Here is a 14652-nt window from a genome sequence, read left to right as displayed (position 1 = left end):
ATAAAAATATTTTTTCCTCCAATTGACTGTCATGTCATTTGTCGCTTTATGACGTTTAAAACTGGTTTGGACTCTCATGGAAATGACTACACAAGGTTTGTGTATTTATAATTATTATGCTTTTTTTTTTTCATTTGTCATATTTGAGAAATATGGTTGCTTTTGTATAAAACGTATTTATTTTTTCCAATACATTGTGGTTGAACATGTTTATGGGTAACAATCATCTTCTCTAATGTTAAATATTTGTGCAAATTAATAGTAAGCACATGAGAAAAAAGTTTATTTAGTAACATTTAACGGGATTTTTTGCATATCTAAAAATTATGCATAATCATTTCAATATTAAAGATAAAAATTAACCTCTGTTCATTAATGTTTTTAAATGTAAAATGCCGATATTAATCTTATTGCAAATATTTTAAAAAATGTTAGAAATGCATAAATTAATGGTAAACACCAGATATTTGATACTATTTTTTCCCCCAGACCAATTAATGTACAAGTACTCCATTCAAATACTAACAAATACTGATACCAAGTACAAATACCACTCGCCAGTACTTTTATTTGAAAATTTAAAAAACTAGTAACAGATAATTTTAAATAAAGACCCAGAAATCCCACTATCGCATTTTCCCTTCAAACTGTATGAAATGAATATCAATTTTCGAATTTCTAGTTGCTGGTCGTAAGTTGACCACAAGAGGGCGGCCCTGCTACAAGAACCCACACCTTGAAATAAGGCCCATCTCTAATAACAAAACAAAACTAATCATCTTCATTTTAAAATAGGCCTTACACATTTTGATCACATACTCTTGTGATTTTATTTTTATTTTTTTTTATTTTGGGGGGGGGGGTTATTTATTTTTATATTTAAAAAAAATCTGCCAATTACATAATAACAACATGGAAATGTGAAAACAGTCCAAAATAATGAAACTAAACTTTAAAAAACAAAAAAAAATGCTGTCAATGTGTGTGTGTATCAACCGTCTGCAGCAAAACTCCCCAGAAAAGAAGAAGTCAGCTAATCCGGCCTGTTAATTGGTTTACAGCTCGCGCGTTTCAAGTAAGCGAACGAGCGGGCACCATCTGTTTTGCTCCGAAAAGTCCCTCAAGAGCCCCGTGGCACCCAAACGACATCCAAACATTCAACTTAAGTGGCCCTTAACGTCGCTGTGCAAGGTCACAAGGTCACAAGGTCACATGTCTATAGAAAGTCAAGTGGCGCTCGTTTCTCTTCCCCAAGTTGACCGTTTGGCGATCACGTGATCGTCAGCCTGTTGTCAGCTGACGTCGGCTTACGCGCTCGCTCGCGTTTTTCACTCCATTAGTCGCCAAGCGGGAGAGAGGTCAGGCGCCATGATGAGCTTCAGCACCGAGGAGAGAGGCCGAGCCAACACGCACGACTACAGGATCTTTTTTAGTAAGATTTTTTCCCCGTCAACTGACATATTTGATGATTTTTCCCGCTTGGGAAAAACATAAATAAATAACGTCTGCTTTGCAACAGAGAACGCAGAGGGCCGATATATATCTCCCTTCCACGACATACCCGTCTATGCAGATGAAGCACAGGTGAGTGACATTCTGACATTTAACGGAAATAAAAAAAATATAAAAATAATAGTTAACTCACAATTTATCACAAATTTTATATCTGTCCAAGATGTACAACTTTTTTTTTTAATTTTTTTTTTAAAGTTTTCATACTCTAACATAAATGTGGAAAAAAAAAAGTTAAATTAAAAAATTATGGCTGCATCTTAGTTTGGTTTTATTGAACATATAAAAGCAATACAAAATATAAAACAAAAGTGAGAGAAAAAAATTTAAAAGGAAAATAACACAATCACAAATTTTATATCTGTACTAAATGTATAATAAAATGGTGTGTGTTTTTTTAAGTTTTCATATTCTAACATAAAAGTGGGGAAAAAAATGTTAATAGAAATATGCCTGCATCTTAGTTTGGTTTTATTAAACATAAATGCAATACAAAATATAAAACAAAAGTGAGAGAAAGAAAATAAAAATTAAAAAGGAAAATAATTATGAATAAAGTCATAATTGACATGTTCAAAAGGAGTAGGAAGAAGTACAAGGACTTATCTAGTCCTACCCCCACTAACATATGATAATGTACAATAAATTATTTTATTTTATTTCATAATATATCAAAAATGTAAAAAAAAAATAGAAAAAACAAACAGATAAAAAAAAGAAGCAAATGATACAGAGACCCTAAAGTGACTTGGGAGAAAAATAATATATACGTTTCTCGTCCGGACGAGAAACATTTTTTTTTTCTCCCATGTCACTTTAGGGGCTCCGTAAAATGAAGCAAAAAAGAGAAAATAGAAAGAAAAACAGAATAATAGAAAATAAAGGTTATAAAATTTTGATATAGTCACTGATACAGTAATTTCAGAATTCATCAAACTCTTAAAATTCAAAAGATGTACTATACTGTAAACAAAAGCGTGATATTGATTTGTGTTGGTCATATATCTGCCACTAGATGGCATAATTGCATTTGTAAGACATTGGTGGCAGCTCAGTTTATTTTCTTCTCATATTATTTCATATTAATCTTTAACATGAAGTAATTTGTGAAATTCTGCACATTTTTTTAAATTGTAAAATGCAACTTGACCCCAGTCTCCACTAATATATGCATTATTATGAAATATTTTACTGATAAATTTTGACATGTCTGCTGCGTTGCAACTGCAATTCCTCCAGTACAGGCTTTTCCCCATTAATCACACATTAAAAAATCAAAAAAAATAAAAAAATAAAAAAATAGTGGCGTTTGGAATTAACACACTCATTTTGACATCTCTAATTAAAAAAAAAAAAAAAAAAAACTATGAGGGCCATTTTCATATACATTTCTTATGTTTAGACCATGTCTAAATACTGCCGCAAGATAAATCACTGGCCCAGCAAAATTTTTGCTGAATTTGATCTGCTGACTGAACTCTGTGGACATATTGAAGTCACAGCAGTTCTTCTGTTTACAAGTCACGGATTTCTGCAAGGACGGGATTTACAAAATATTTTATTTTCTTTCTATTGTGTAATCTTTATCTGGCAGAACATTTTTCACGCCGTCGTGGAGGTTCCGAGATGGACCAACGCGAAGATGGAGGTAAGTGTACATTATGGTTGGTCTTTCATGTTAACGCCATCAATGACATTTTTTTTTTTTCCAGATAGCCACGAAAGACGCTCTCAATCCTCTGAAACAGGACGTGAAGAAGGGGAAGCTTCGCTACGTGGCAAACGTGTTCCCGCATAAAGGCTACATCTGGAACTACGGCGCCATCCCGCAGGTCGGTTCGCAAAATGGCCGTCGACACGACGGTGAAGAAATTACGCAAAAGTAGACATTGCACGGCTTTGTGGGAATGTCTCAAAATATTTCAACACAGCCCTAGCAACAAAAGTGAACACACCCCCAAAGTGAAAATGTCCAATTTAACGCGTCGATGTTTCGTGTGCGAAACACTCCTTAACTTAATTTCTTGAAAAAAAAAAAAAAAGTTATGTAGAATTTTTGTACTGTATTTGACATAAAAATGATGCAAAAAAAAAAATCATTCTAAATGTTACTCAATTTTAACTGTCCTTATTAGAGTTTGTATAATGACTTTATAGAATTGGAGCATGTGACTTTTACTCCGATTCAACACAAATTATTGTGGGAAAGCATCCATCCATCCATCCATCTTCTTCCGCTTATCCGGGGTCGGGTCGCGGGGGCAGCAGCTTCAGGAGGGAAACCCAGACTTCCCTCTCCCCAGCCACTTCAACCAGCTCCTCCGGCGGGATCCCGAGGCGTTCCCAGGCCAACCGAGAGACATAGTCTCTCCAGCGTGTCCTGGGTCGTCCCCGGGGTCTCCCGCCAGTGGGACATGCCCGGAACACCTCCCCAGGGAGGCGTCCAGGAGGCATCCGAACCAGATGCCCGAGCCACCTCAGCTGGCTCCTCTCAACGCGGAGGAGCAGCGGCTCGACTCTGAGTCCCTCCCGGATGACCGAGCTTCTCACCCTATCTCTAAGGGAGAGCCCGGACACCCTGCGGAGGAAACTCATTTCGGCCGCTTGTATCCGGGATCTCGTTCTTTCGGTCACGACCCACAGCTCGTGACCATAGGTGAGGGTTGGAACGTAGATCGACCGGTAAATCGAGAGCTTTGCCTTTTGGCTCAGCTCTTTCTTCACCACGACGGACCGATACAGAGTCCGCATCACTGCAGACGCTGCACCGATCCGCCTGTCGATCTCCCGCTCCATCCTACCCTCACTCGTGAACAAGACCCCAAGATACTTGAACTCCTCCACTTGGGGCAGGATCTCATCCTCGACCTGAAGACGACACTCCACCCTTTTCCGACTGAGGACCATGGTCTCGGATTTGGAGGTGCTGATCCTCATCCCAGCCGCTTCGCACTCGGCTGCGAACCGCTCCAGTGAGAGCTGAAGGCCCCGGCCTGATGAAGCCAACAGCACCACATCATCTGCAAAGAGCAGAGATGCAATGTTGAGGCCACCAAACCGGAACCCCTCCACGCCTCGGCTGCGCCTAGAAATTCTGTCCATAAAAGTTATGAACAGAATCGGTGACAAAGGGCAACCTTGGCGGAGTCCAACCCTCACCGGAAACGAATCCGACTTACTGCCGGCAATGCGGACCAAACTCTGGCAACGGTCGTACAGGGACCGAACAGCCCGTATCAAGGGGTCTGGCACCCCGTACTCCCGAAGCACCCCCCACAGAACTCCCCGAGGGACACGGTCGAACGCCTTCTCCAAATCCACAAAACACATGTGGACTGGTTGAGCGAACTCCCACGCACCCTCGAGGATCCTGCGGAGGGTGTAGAGCTGGTCCACTGTTCCACGGCCAGGACGAAAACCACACTGCTCCTCCTGAATCCGAGATTCGACCTCCCGACGGACCCTCCTCTCCAGCACCCCTGAATAGACCTTACCAGGAAGGCTGAGGAGTGTGATCCCTCTGTAGTTGGAACACACCCTCCGGTCCCCCTTCTTAAAAAGGGGGACCACCACCCCGGTCTGCCAATCCAGAGGCACTGTCCCCGATGTCCACGCGATGTTGTAGAGGCGTGTCAACCACGACAGCCCCACAACATCCAGAGTCTTTAGGAACTCCGGGCGGATCTCATCCACCCCCGGGGCCCTGCCACCGAGGAGCTTTCCAACCACCTCAGTGACTTCGACCCCAAAGATAGGAGTCCCCAGACTCTGCTTCCTCAAGAGGAGACGTGTTGGTGGAATTGAGGAGGTCTTCGAAGTATTCCCCCCACCGCTTCACGACGTCCCAAGTCGAGGTCAGCAGCACCCCATTGCCACTATACACAGTGTCAACGGTGCACTGCTTTCCCCTCCTGAGACGCCGGATGGTGGACCAGAATTTCCTCGAAGCCGTCCGGAAGTCGTTTTCCATGGCCTTACCGAATTCCTCCCATGTCCGAGTTTTTGCCTCAGCAACCGCCGAAGCCGCGTTCCGCTTGGCCATCCGGTACCCGTCAGCTGCCTCCGGAGTCCGACAGGCCAAAAAGGCCCGATAGGACTCCTTCTTCAGCTTGACGGCATCTCTTACCGCTGGTGTCCACCAGCGGGTCCGAGGATTGCCGCCACGACAGGCACCGACCACCTTACGGCCACAGCTCCGATCGGCCGCCTCAACAATGGAGGCGCGGAACATGGCCCATTCGGACTCAATGTCCCCCGCCTCCCCCGAAACAAGGGAGAAGCCCTGCCGGAGGTGGGCATTGAAACTCTTTCTGACAGGGGATTCCGCCAGACGTTCCCAGCAAACCCTCACAATACGTTTGGGTCTGCCAGGTCGGACTGGCATCTTCCCCCACCATCGGAGCCAACACACCACCAGGTGGTGATCAGTTGACAGCTCCGCCCCTCTCTTCACCCGAGTGTCCAAAACATGCGGCCGCAAATCCGATGACACGACTACAAAGTCGATCATCGAACTGCGGCCTAGGGTGTCCTGGTGCCAAGTGCACATATGGACACCCTTATGCTTGAACATGGTGTTCGTTATGGACAAACCGTGACGAGCACAGAAGTCCAATAACAGAACACCGCTCGGGTTCCGATCAGGGGGGCCGTTCCTCCCAATCACGCCCCCCCAGGTCTCACTGTCATTCCCCACGTGAGCGTTGAAGTCCCCCAGCAGGACGAGGGAGTCCCCAGAGGGAGCGCTCTCCAGCACACCCTCCAAGGACTCCAAAAAGGGTGGGTACTCTGAGCTGCTGTTTGGTGCATATGCACAAACAACAGTCAGGCCCCGTCCCCCCACCCGAAGGCGGAGGGAGGCTACCCTCTCGTCCACCGGGGTAAACCCCAACGTACAGGCGCCGAGCCGGGGGGCAATAAGTATGCCCACACCTGCTCTGCGCCTCACACCGTGGGCAACTCCAGTGAGGAAGAGAGTCCAACCCCTCTCAAGAGGACTGGTACCAGAGCCCAAGCTGTGTGTGGAGGCGAGTCCGACTATGTCTAGTCGGAACTTCTCGGCCTCGCACACCAGCTCGGGCTCCTTCCCTGCCAGAGAGGTGACATTCCATGTCCCAAGAGCCAGTTTCTGTAGCCGGGGGTCGGTCCGCCAAGGTCTCCTCCCTTGGCTGCCACCCAGCCTACACTGCACCCGACCCCTTTGGCCCCTCCCACCGGTGGTGAGCCCGTGGGAAGGGGGACCCACGTTGCCTCTTCGGGCTATGCCCGGCCGGGCCCCATGGGTGCAGGCCCGGCCACCAGGCGCTCGCCAGCGAGCCCCGCCTCCAGGCCTGGCTCCAGAGGGGGGCCCCGGTGACCCGCGTCCGGGCGAGGGAAACGCTTCTCCAAAGGTATTTGTCATCATAAGGGTCTTCTGAGCCGTTCTTAGTCTGGCCCCTCACCTAGGACCTGTTTGCCATGGGTGACCCTACCAGGGGCATAAAGCCCCAGACAACATAGCTCCTAGGATCATTGGAACACGCAAACCCCTCCACCACGTTAAGGTGCCGGCTCACGGAGGGGGTGGGAAAGCATTCCCACATATTATTCTCCTCACTACAATTTCTCATTTGTACTTGAGATGAAGGTTCGAATCCCACCTTAGGCTGTTTGCATTTCAACTTTTCATTTATGGTTCATCTACAATTGATCATTTGTAATTTTCTCACAATATATCTTTCATTCTAATTCGATTAACACATTATATTTATTGCATTCAATTTAATGTTCAATGACACATTTACTACTATTAAGTTATATAAGTTATCCTTCAATTTGCTTCATGAGCATTCACCTTTCAGCATTACCACACAATTTCTTAGAAATTGCACTTAGTCTAGTTATCTTGATCCAAGCTGGACATTTTCACTTTGTGATGTTATCACTTTTATTGCCAGAGGTTTCAAAGCCTAAACAACAAAGAAAAAAAAAAAAAAAAGAAAAAAAAAAAAAAAGTATTGAGTGTCCCCTCTCTGGACAGACATGGGAGGACCCTCACCATCAGGACGCCGACACGGGCTGCTGTGGGGACAACGACCCCATCGACATATGCGACATTGGGGACAAGGTACAAAAGCCCCCCCCCCCCCAAAAAAAAAACGAGCCCCCCCCTTTTTTTTTTTTTTAAATTGGACATATCGTAACTTTTTTTTTTTCCATTGTGCTTTCTATAAATTGTGGTAATTGAAGTATAATTCAATAAGTAGTTAATACAATCAATGCTATTTTATTTATTTTTAGGTTTACAATATTTGAGGGATTAATTTTAAAGTTTTTTTTTAATTTGTCAGTTAAAATGTTTTGTTTTTCGCTATTTTTAACAAATAATAATCCCACTTTTTTATTTATTTATCCACAAAATTGGATTCATTGATTTTGAACATTTACAAACTGTACACATATAAAAACATTTTATTGAACAGTTGAGTAAATCATATTAAATATACAATAAATGAGCAAAAACGTTTTATTAAAAAAAAAAATCACTATTTTAATTTGTTGAGCTGTTTTTCCTAAATTGCTTAATTATTATTTTTTTTCTTTCCATATTTATCTCTACCAAAAGTGATGATTTATGGTCAATAATAAAATAGAAAATAAACAATTTTACAACTACATTTTAAGTTCTGTATTACATTTAAAATGGTTCATTAATCATAATTAAATATTATGGATTGTACTATTTGTACACATATAAAAACATTTTATTAAACAGTTGAGTCAGTTATATTAAAATATACAATAAATGAGCCAAAACGTTTTATTAAAAAAACAACACTATTTTAATTTGTTGAGCTGTTTTTCCTAAAATTGCTTAATTATTATTTTTTTTCCCATATAAGGTGTTTATTTATGGTCAATATTAGTATAGAAAATAATTTTTACATCTACATTTTAAGTTCTTATTACATTTAAAAATGGTTCATTAATCATAATTAAACATATGAATTGTACTGTATTGAAAAGTGATCTTTTTAATTAAAAATAAACTTATGTTTGAACTTTTTTTTCCCTATGACTGACGAGCAAATCTCAGTTATCGAATAAAGTCTTTTGAGCAAAAATTTGACAACTTTGAATTGGGGTTAAATCTTACAGTGCTCACGCAAACGTAATCATAGTTGTAAAAGGTGCCACCTGTGTCAGGTGTGCGCCGCAGGTGAGGTGATCCGAGTGAAGGTCCTTGGCACGCTGGCGCTCATCGACGAGGGCGAAACTGACTGGAAGGTGGTGGTCATCAACACGGACGACCCCGACGCCCAACAATTTCACGGTACGGGCCCCCGGCCGTTCGCTCAAGCGCCCGATCGCTACATTTGTCCGATTCGCTCTCCCCGGCAGACATCGACGACGTGGCGCGACTCAAGCCGGGCTACCTGGAGGCCACGCTGGACTGGTTCAAGCGATACAAAGTCCCTGACGGGAAGGCCGAAAACCAGTTTGCTTTCAACGGGCACTTCAAGGGCCGGGTAAACAAAACTAAATTCAGTGCGCGAGAAGAACTCATTTAGTAACTCAAAAATGAAAAGTGCTGAGTGATCGTTTTTGTGGCGTGTTGCAGGACTTTGCCATCGAGACGGTGAAGAGCACCCACCAGTTCTGGAAAGAGCTCGTCGCTCAAAAGACGGACGCTGGAGAGCTCAACTGGTGAATTCGCGTATGGCAACACTTCCCCCAATTGGTCGAAAAATGAGCAATTTTTGTTTCTTTAATTAAAAAAAAAAAAAAAAAAAAAAAAAAAAAAAAAAAAAAAAAAGAGGAATTTACTACAAATGTTTCTTTTAAAAAAAAGAGGAATTTACTACAAATGTTTCTTAAAAAAAAAAGAAAAGAGGATTTTATTACAAAAGTTTCTTTTTAAAAAATGAGGAATTTTTCTTAAAAAAAAAAAAGAGAGGAATTTACTACAAATGTTTCTTTAAAAAAAATGAGGAATTTGTTTCTTTAAATAAAAAAAAAGAGGAATTTACTACAAATGTTTCTTTAAAAAAAAGAGGAATTTATTACAAAAGTTTCTTTTTTAAAAAATGAGGAATTTGTTTCTTTTTTTTAAAAAAAAGAGGAATTTACTACATTTTTTTGAAAGGGAGTTTACTACAAATGTTTCTTTAAAAAAAAAAAAAAAAAAAGAGGAATTTATGTTTCTTAACAAAGGAGGAATTCACTACAAATGTTTCTTTACAAAAAATGAGGAATTTACTATAAGTGTTTCTTTAAAAAAAAAAAAATCCGACAAATGTTTCTTTAAAAAGAAAAAAAAAAGAAAAAAGAGGAATTTACAAAGTTTTTTTTTTTTTTTAAGGAATTAACTACACGTTTCTTCTTTTTAATGAGGAATTTACAAAATGTTTCTTTTTTTAATGTGGAATTTACTACAAATGTTTCTTTTTTCTTGTTTTTTTTTTTTTAAATGAGGAATTCACTACAATTTTTTTCTTTTTAATCAGCATGAACACAAGCGTGTCTGAGAGTCCATTTTGTTGCTCTGCTGAAGATGCCGCCGCTGTGGTGGATTCGGTAAGTTCAGATCAGAATTACAATCTTGATAAGGTGGGACGAGCCCCCCCCCCAAAAAAAAAAAAATAAAAAATACTTCCAGATCAATTGGAGACCCGAAAGTGTCCATAGATGAAAATGGTTGACGTATATGTGCCCTATGATTGTCTTGCCGTATAATGGATGAATGGGACGGGGCAACAAAAGTGAGTACACCCCTTAGTGAAAATGTCCAAATCGCGCCCAATGTGTGAAGATTTTGAATCTAAATACACATATTTCGGTCTTATTCGATAAACTACTGACAACATGACTCCCAATTACAAATATTTTGCTCCATTTCCTCATATGTGCCGTTTGAACCGTTTGCAGACGGGTGCTTTTGGATCTGCAGAGCCCATTCCCACTTCAGGTATGTATCACGTACCAATGTCCACTTTTCTATTGTTGGTTCCTAAGAAAATCATGTTCTCCATTTTGTTTTCAGTTGACAAATGGTTCTACTATGAAAAGTAAAGACAACTTGGAGGGGAAATCAATTTCATTTTATGGACGCTCGTTCCTGCACACGCTTCAATTTTTGTCATCAAAATAAAATGACACATTTTTCATCAATAAATGGAATGTGATGGTGTACTATTACTAATAAATCAATGTGTGAATACAAAGTCAATTCGATGAGGCATTAGTGGGAAGTACAAACAAAAAGGTTGCACCCATTTGAACTTGCTAACCAAAACAGCAGCGACGTAAATGAATTCGAGTGTAGCGACATCCTGACGACGATTAGCGTTCCAGATGTGCAGCAATAAAAGTTGTAAAATCTCAAAAGAACTAGAGTTGTGTAGACTTAGACTTGACTTTATTGATCCCTTTGGGATGGCTCCCTCTGGGAAATTTACATATCTGTAAATAGATTTTGATATGCAATATCCTGCAAATGAATATCCACTTCCATTCAAGTGATTTGAGGTGTTAAAAAAAAAAAAAAAAAAGACTACTTTTTGTGGCCATCAAACGGATGCAAAACGCATGCAAATTAATGACGGGCGGCATTTATGCAAATGAGCTCGACTTCAAAAGGTCCCGTGTGACGTTCAAATGCTTGCATTAAAAATGGTTTTATGCACATTTTTTGGCTTGAAATGAAAAGATGGAACAAAAAGCGGCTTGCAAATGTTGCACTCACGATTGCGTCTGCTGAGGCGCGTCCTTGCCTTTCGGTTGCATCTCAAACATCGTTCAAAAATATTGCTGCATTTTTTTTTTTTTTTTTTTTACATTTTATTGTCAAGAGATTTCTTTAGGTCGTTGTAATCTCATTTATTACATGAATATGTATTTGAATCTTATCTTTCATCCACTGTCAAAAAAGTAATTTAATAATAATTATATATGTATATATATATATATATGTATATATATATATATATATATATATATATATATATATATATATATATATATATATATATTATTATTATTATTATTATTATTTTCCTCTACTTTTCATCATAGTTTTAATCTCATAATTCATGTTATACCCTTTTTTTTTTAAATTCTATTTTACTTAATTTTATTAATGAAGGGAAATTCAATTTTTAATCTTCACAAGTTTAAAAAAAAAAAAAAAAAACAAAACTAAATTACTTCTTTACTTCTAATAATGTAATTTAAAAAAAATTTTAACCAGCCCCGCCCCCCCCCCCATTTAAACAAAATGGATTCAAGGGACATTCTATTTGATTTATAAATTATTTCTCTTTCATTATGCTGTATTTAATCCCCCCAATTTGTAACATTAAAAAATCATGTTAATCAATCAAGTTTAACTAAATTATGTTTTACAATTTTAAACATTTTTTTTTTTTTAAGTATTTTTCCCTAATTTAGTCGACTTTATTAGGCAGGCTTAAACACCCGCTAATAAGCTTCCTTAGCAACCACAGCGGTTGGAAATTCTCAAAACAAAACCCAAAAACATTTAATCCACAAATGCCAATAGTACAACAATACATCTTTTTTTTTTTTTTTTTTTTTTTTAATACATTCCGAATGGCCCTTTAAAACAACACTTTGCATCCAAATTTCCGCCCAAGTACATTCCCGAACGACATGCGACAATAACAAAAAAGCAAAAAGCAGGCCGACCGCTAAGCGCTAGCTAGCGCAAAGGCATGCCATGTTGTCAACAAAAGAATTCACACTTCGCGGACTTCAAGTCATCTCCTTCACGCTACATTCTGCCAACAACAAAAATCAAATGTCTTTGTCATAAAATTCCTCTTAAAAATTGACCAAATGACGCACGAAATAAATATGCTAACACTTAGCTTAGCATCAAAGCTAGTTTTGCACAAAGTAAGAAGTAGAAGAAGAAAGCGGTGACAAACGCCGCCCACTTGGGCTAAGCTAACAGTTAGCTTTGATCATTTCCACACTGGTATTTTTATATTTGCGTCACCTGATTATAATAATGCTGCTAACAGTTAGCTTAGCATTGAAAGAAACACAACTCATTTTGTTTTATAATAATCATTAAAAAAAAAAATTTTGGGGGGGGGGGGGGGGTATTCATTTTATAATGATCATGAAATTTGGGTCCTTAAACTAAGCTAACAGCTATCTAGCAATCTTTTCCATCCAGGTATGTTGTTAATAGTTAGCTTAGCATGGACACAAATGTTGCTTTTGTTTTGTTTTGTTTTTTGGGGTTCATCTGATTATGCCACTATTACAGGTTGTGTTATGTGTCTTGTTTTATTCTCAGAGTCATTCGTCAAAGGTTTGGGTTCTTATGCTAAGATAACACTTAGCTGAGTTAATATTTTATGTTCCGTTTTGTTTTGTTTTTAAATAAGCCGATTATTAAGAATATCCAAGATAAAAATAGAATCCTTGTCACCTCGTCTCAGGACCGGCGCAAATCTCTCCCAAGCCGGAATCCGACCATCTTTTGCTGTCCCTGAATGGAGTCGGAGGTCGCAACCCGGCTCTCCGTTTGGGCTCCCCCGGCTACTACCAGATGTATCCTCCATCATCGGTCTCCTCCTCCTCCTCCTCGTCTTCTTCACCTCCTTCCTCTTCTTCCACTGCCTCCTCCTCTTCTTCTTCATCCTCCCAACCCACCCCGCTCCCAAAATGGCCGGAGGATCCCAACACTTCATCTGGAACGGACAAGGAAACGCACGTAACAAATATTTATATAACGTGGGTTGCATGGTTTCACCAAAAAGGCCAATTTGTGAACAAAACGTGAGGGGGGGGAAGGAAAAAAAAAAAAAAAAAAAAAAGAGCTTTTTTGTGAAAATAAACTTTGATTTGTGACTTTGGTGCTGATAGGTTTTCGTTTGTGTGACACCTCAAAATATAGAAAACAAAAACAAGACTGAGAAACCTTTTTTTTTTTTTTTTGCGGTGTATTTACCACAATCGGGGTTGCCGTGGATTCTGGTGCCGGCCACCTCGGTGCCGCCGTGTGGGTCCACGCACCAACACTGGCCGCCACTTTGCTCGCACTGCAACTTCCTGTAATAGCCGTCCGCGTCGCAGCTGGGAATGTACGTGCCGAAAACTGCACACAGGTACGCAAAAGTCAACAACAAGAACATAAAAAGGTCAAAATTACTGTAAGAATTATTATTATAATCATTATTATTATTAAAGGTAAAAAGATGATAAATTAGCATACATTTTTTTTAAATATATAAAAGATAAAAACATAATAAATAAATGATAAATATAAGTAAAGGTGTATAGACTTATCAAACTAAATTTAAATAAAAATAAAAGATTAAAAAAATATATTAAAGATAAAGAAAAAAGTCAAATAAACGAAAATGTCAAATATATTAAATAAAAAAAGTTCACAATGCAAAGTAACTCAACTCAAGTTTTTTTTTATATGATAATAAAGACTAAAAATTCTAAATAATTAATTAGAATGTATTCTTAAAATAAAAATGTAAAAAATAATGTAGCAATGTAATAATAAATATGTAAAAAGACATTTTTCTAAAAATATGGTAAAATAATATAAAATGCAAATTACAAAGATTAAGGTTGATGCAAAAACTATTACAAAAAAAAAATTTCAGTAAATAAAAATTTAAGGAAATATAAATATAAAACCGTTAAGGTAAAAAGGGAAGAAATTTAATTTAAAAAAAAATTACAATAATATTTTTAAGAATGATAGACAGATTAAAAATGATGCAAAAGAAAAAAGAAAAGGATTAAAGTAAACAAAAAAGTACAAATTTTAATTTAGAGAAATAAGATACACAAAGAGAAGAAAAATAAAAGAAATAAGATGCACAAATATTCAGTTTTCCACAAAATGAAATACGATGGAAAAAACCCAAATAGAATAATAATAAATGAGACAGAAAAAAAAAGGTAAAATTGAGAAATAAGAAACTAAAAGTCAAATTTGTTTACCAGGTTTGCTTTTGGCCACAAGTTGCACTTGCATCTTCTCCAGCTCAGCGAGGCATGGCGGCTCTAATACAATTTAAAAAATAAGCAAACTATTTGCAACTGCGAGCAGATCATGCGTTCGGTGAAGCAGCATGTGACTCACTTTCTCTCCAGAAGCAGAGGCAC

General features: G+C 39.0%; 1 protein-coding gene across 2 annotated transcripts; it reads left to right on the top strand.

Moving 5' to 3' along the window:
- The first annotated feature begins 1270 nt into the window (after positions 1–1270).
- ppa1a (inorganic pyrophosphatase 1a) lies at positions 1271–13310 on the top strand. Of its 2 annotated transcripts, none has more exons than XM_077502090.1 (11): positions 1271–1432; positions 1520–1584; positions 3107–3160; positions 3225–3344; positions 7532–7618; positions 8698–8824; positions 8893–9020; positions 9113–9198; positions 9999–10068; positions 10420–10459; positions 12963–13310. In XM_077502090.1, the coding sequence occupies exons 1-11, from the start codon at positions 1369–1371 to the stop codon at positions 13304–13306; spliced, it is 1185 nt and encodes a 394-aa protein (XP_077358216.1). In that variant the 5' UTR covers positions 1271–1368; the 3' UTR covers positions 13307–13310. The 2 variants fall into 2 exon arrangements, with proteins under 2 accessions (XP_077358216.1, XP_077358217.1); XM_077502091.1 differs by lacking the exon at positions 12963–13310 and adding an exon at positions 10535–10720 and having other exon boundaries at positions 1288–1432.
- The last annotated feature ends 1342 nt before the right edge of the window (positions 13311–14652 follow it).

Source organism: Festucalex cinctus, chromosome 17, assembly GCF_051991245.1.
Source record: "Festucalex cinctus isolate MCC-2025b chromosome 17, RoL_Fcin_1.0, whole genome shotgun sequence".
Classification (NCBI taxonomy): domain Eukaryota; kingdom Metazoa; phylum Chordata; class Actinopteri; order Syngnathiformes; family Syngnathidae; genus Festucalex; species Festucalex cinctus.
The sequence above is the reverse complement of the archived record's forward strand: the minus strand, read 5'-3'. Positions and strand labels throughout refer to the sequence as shown.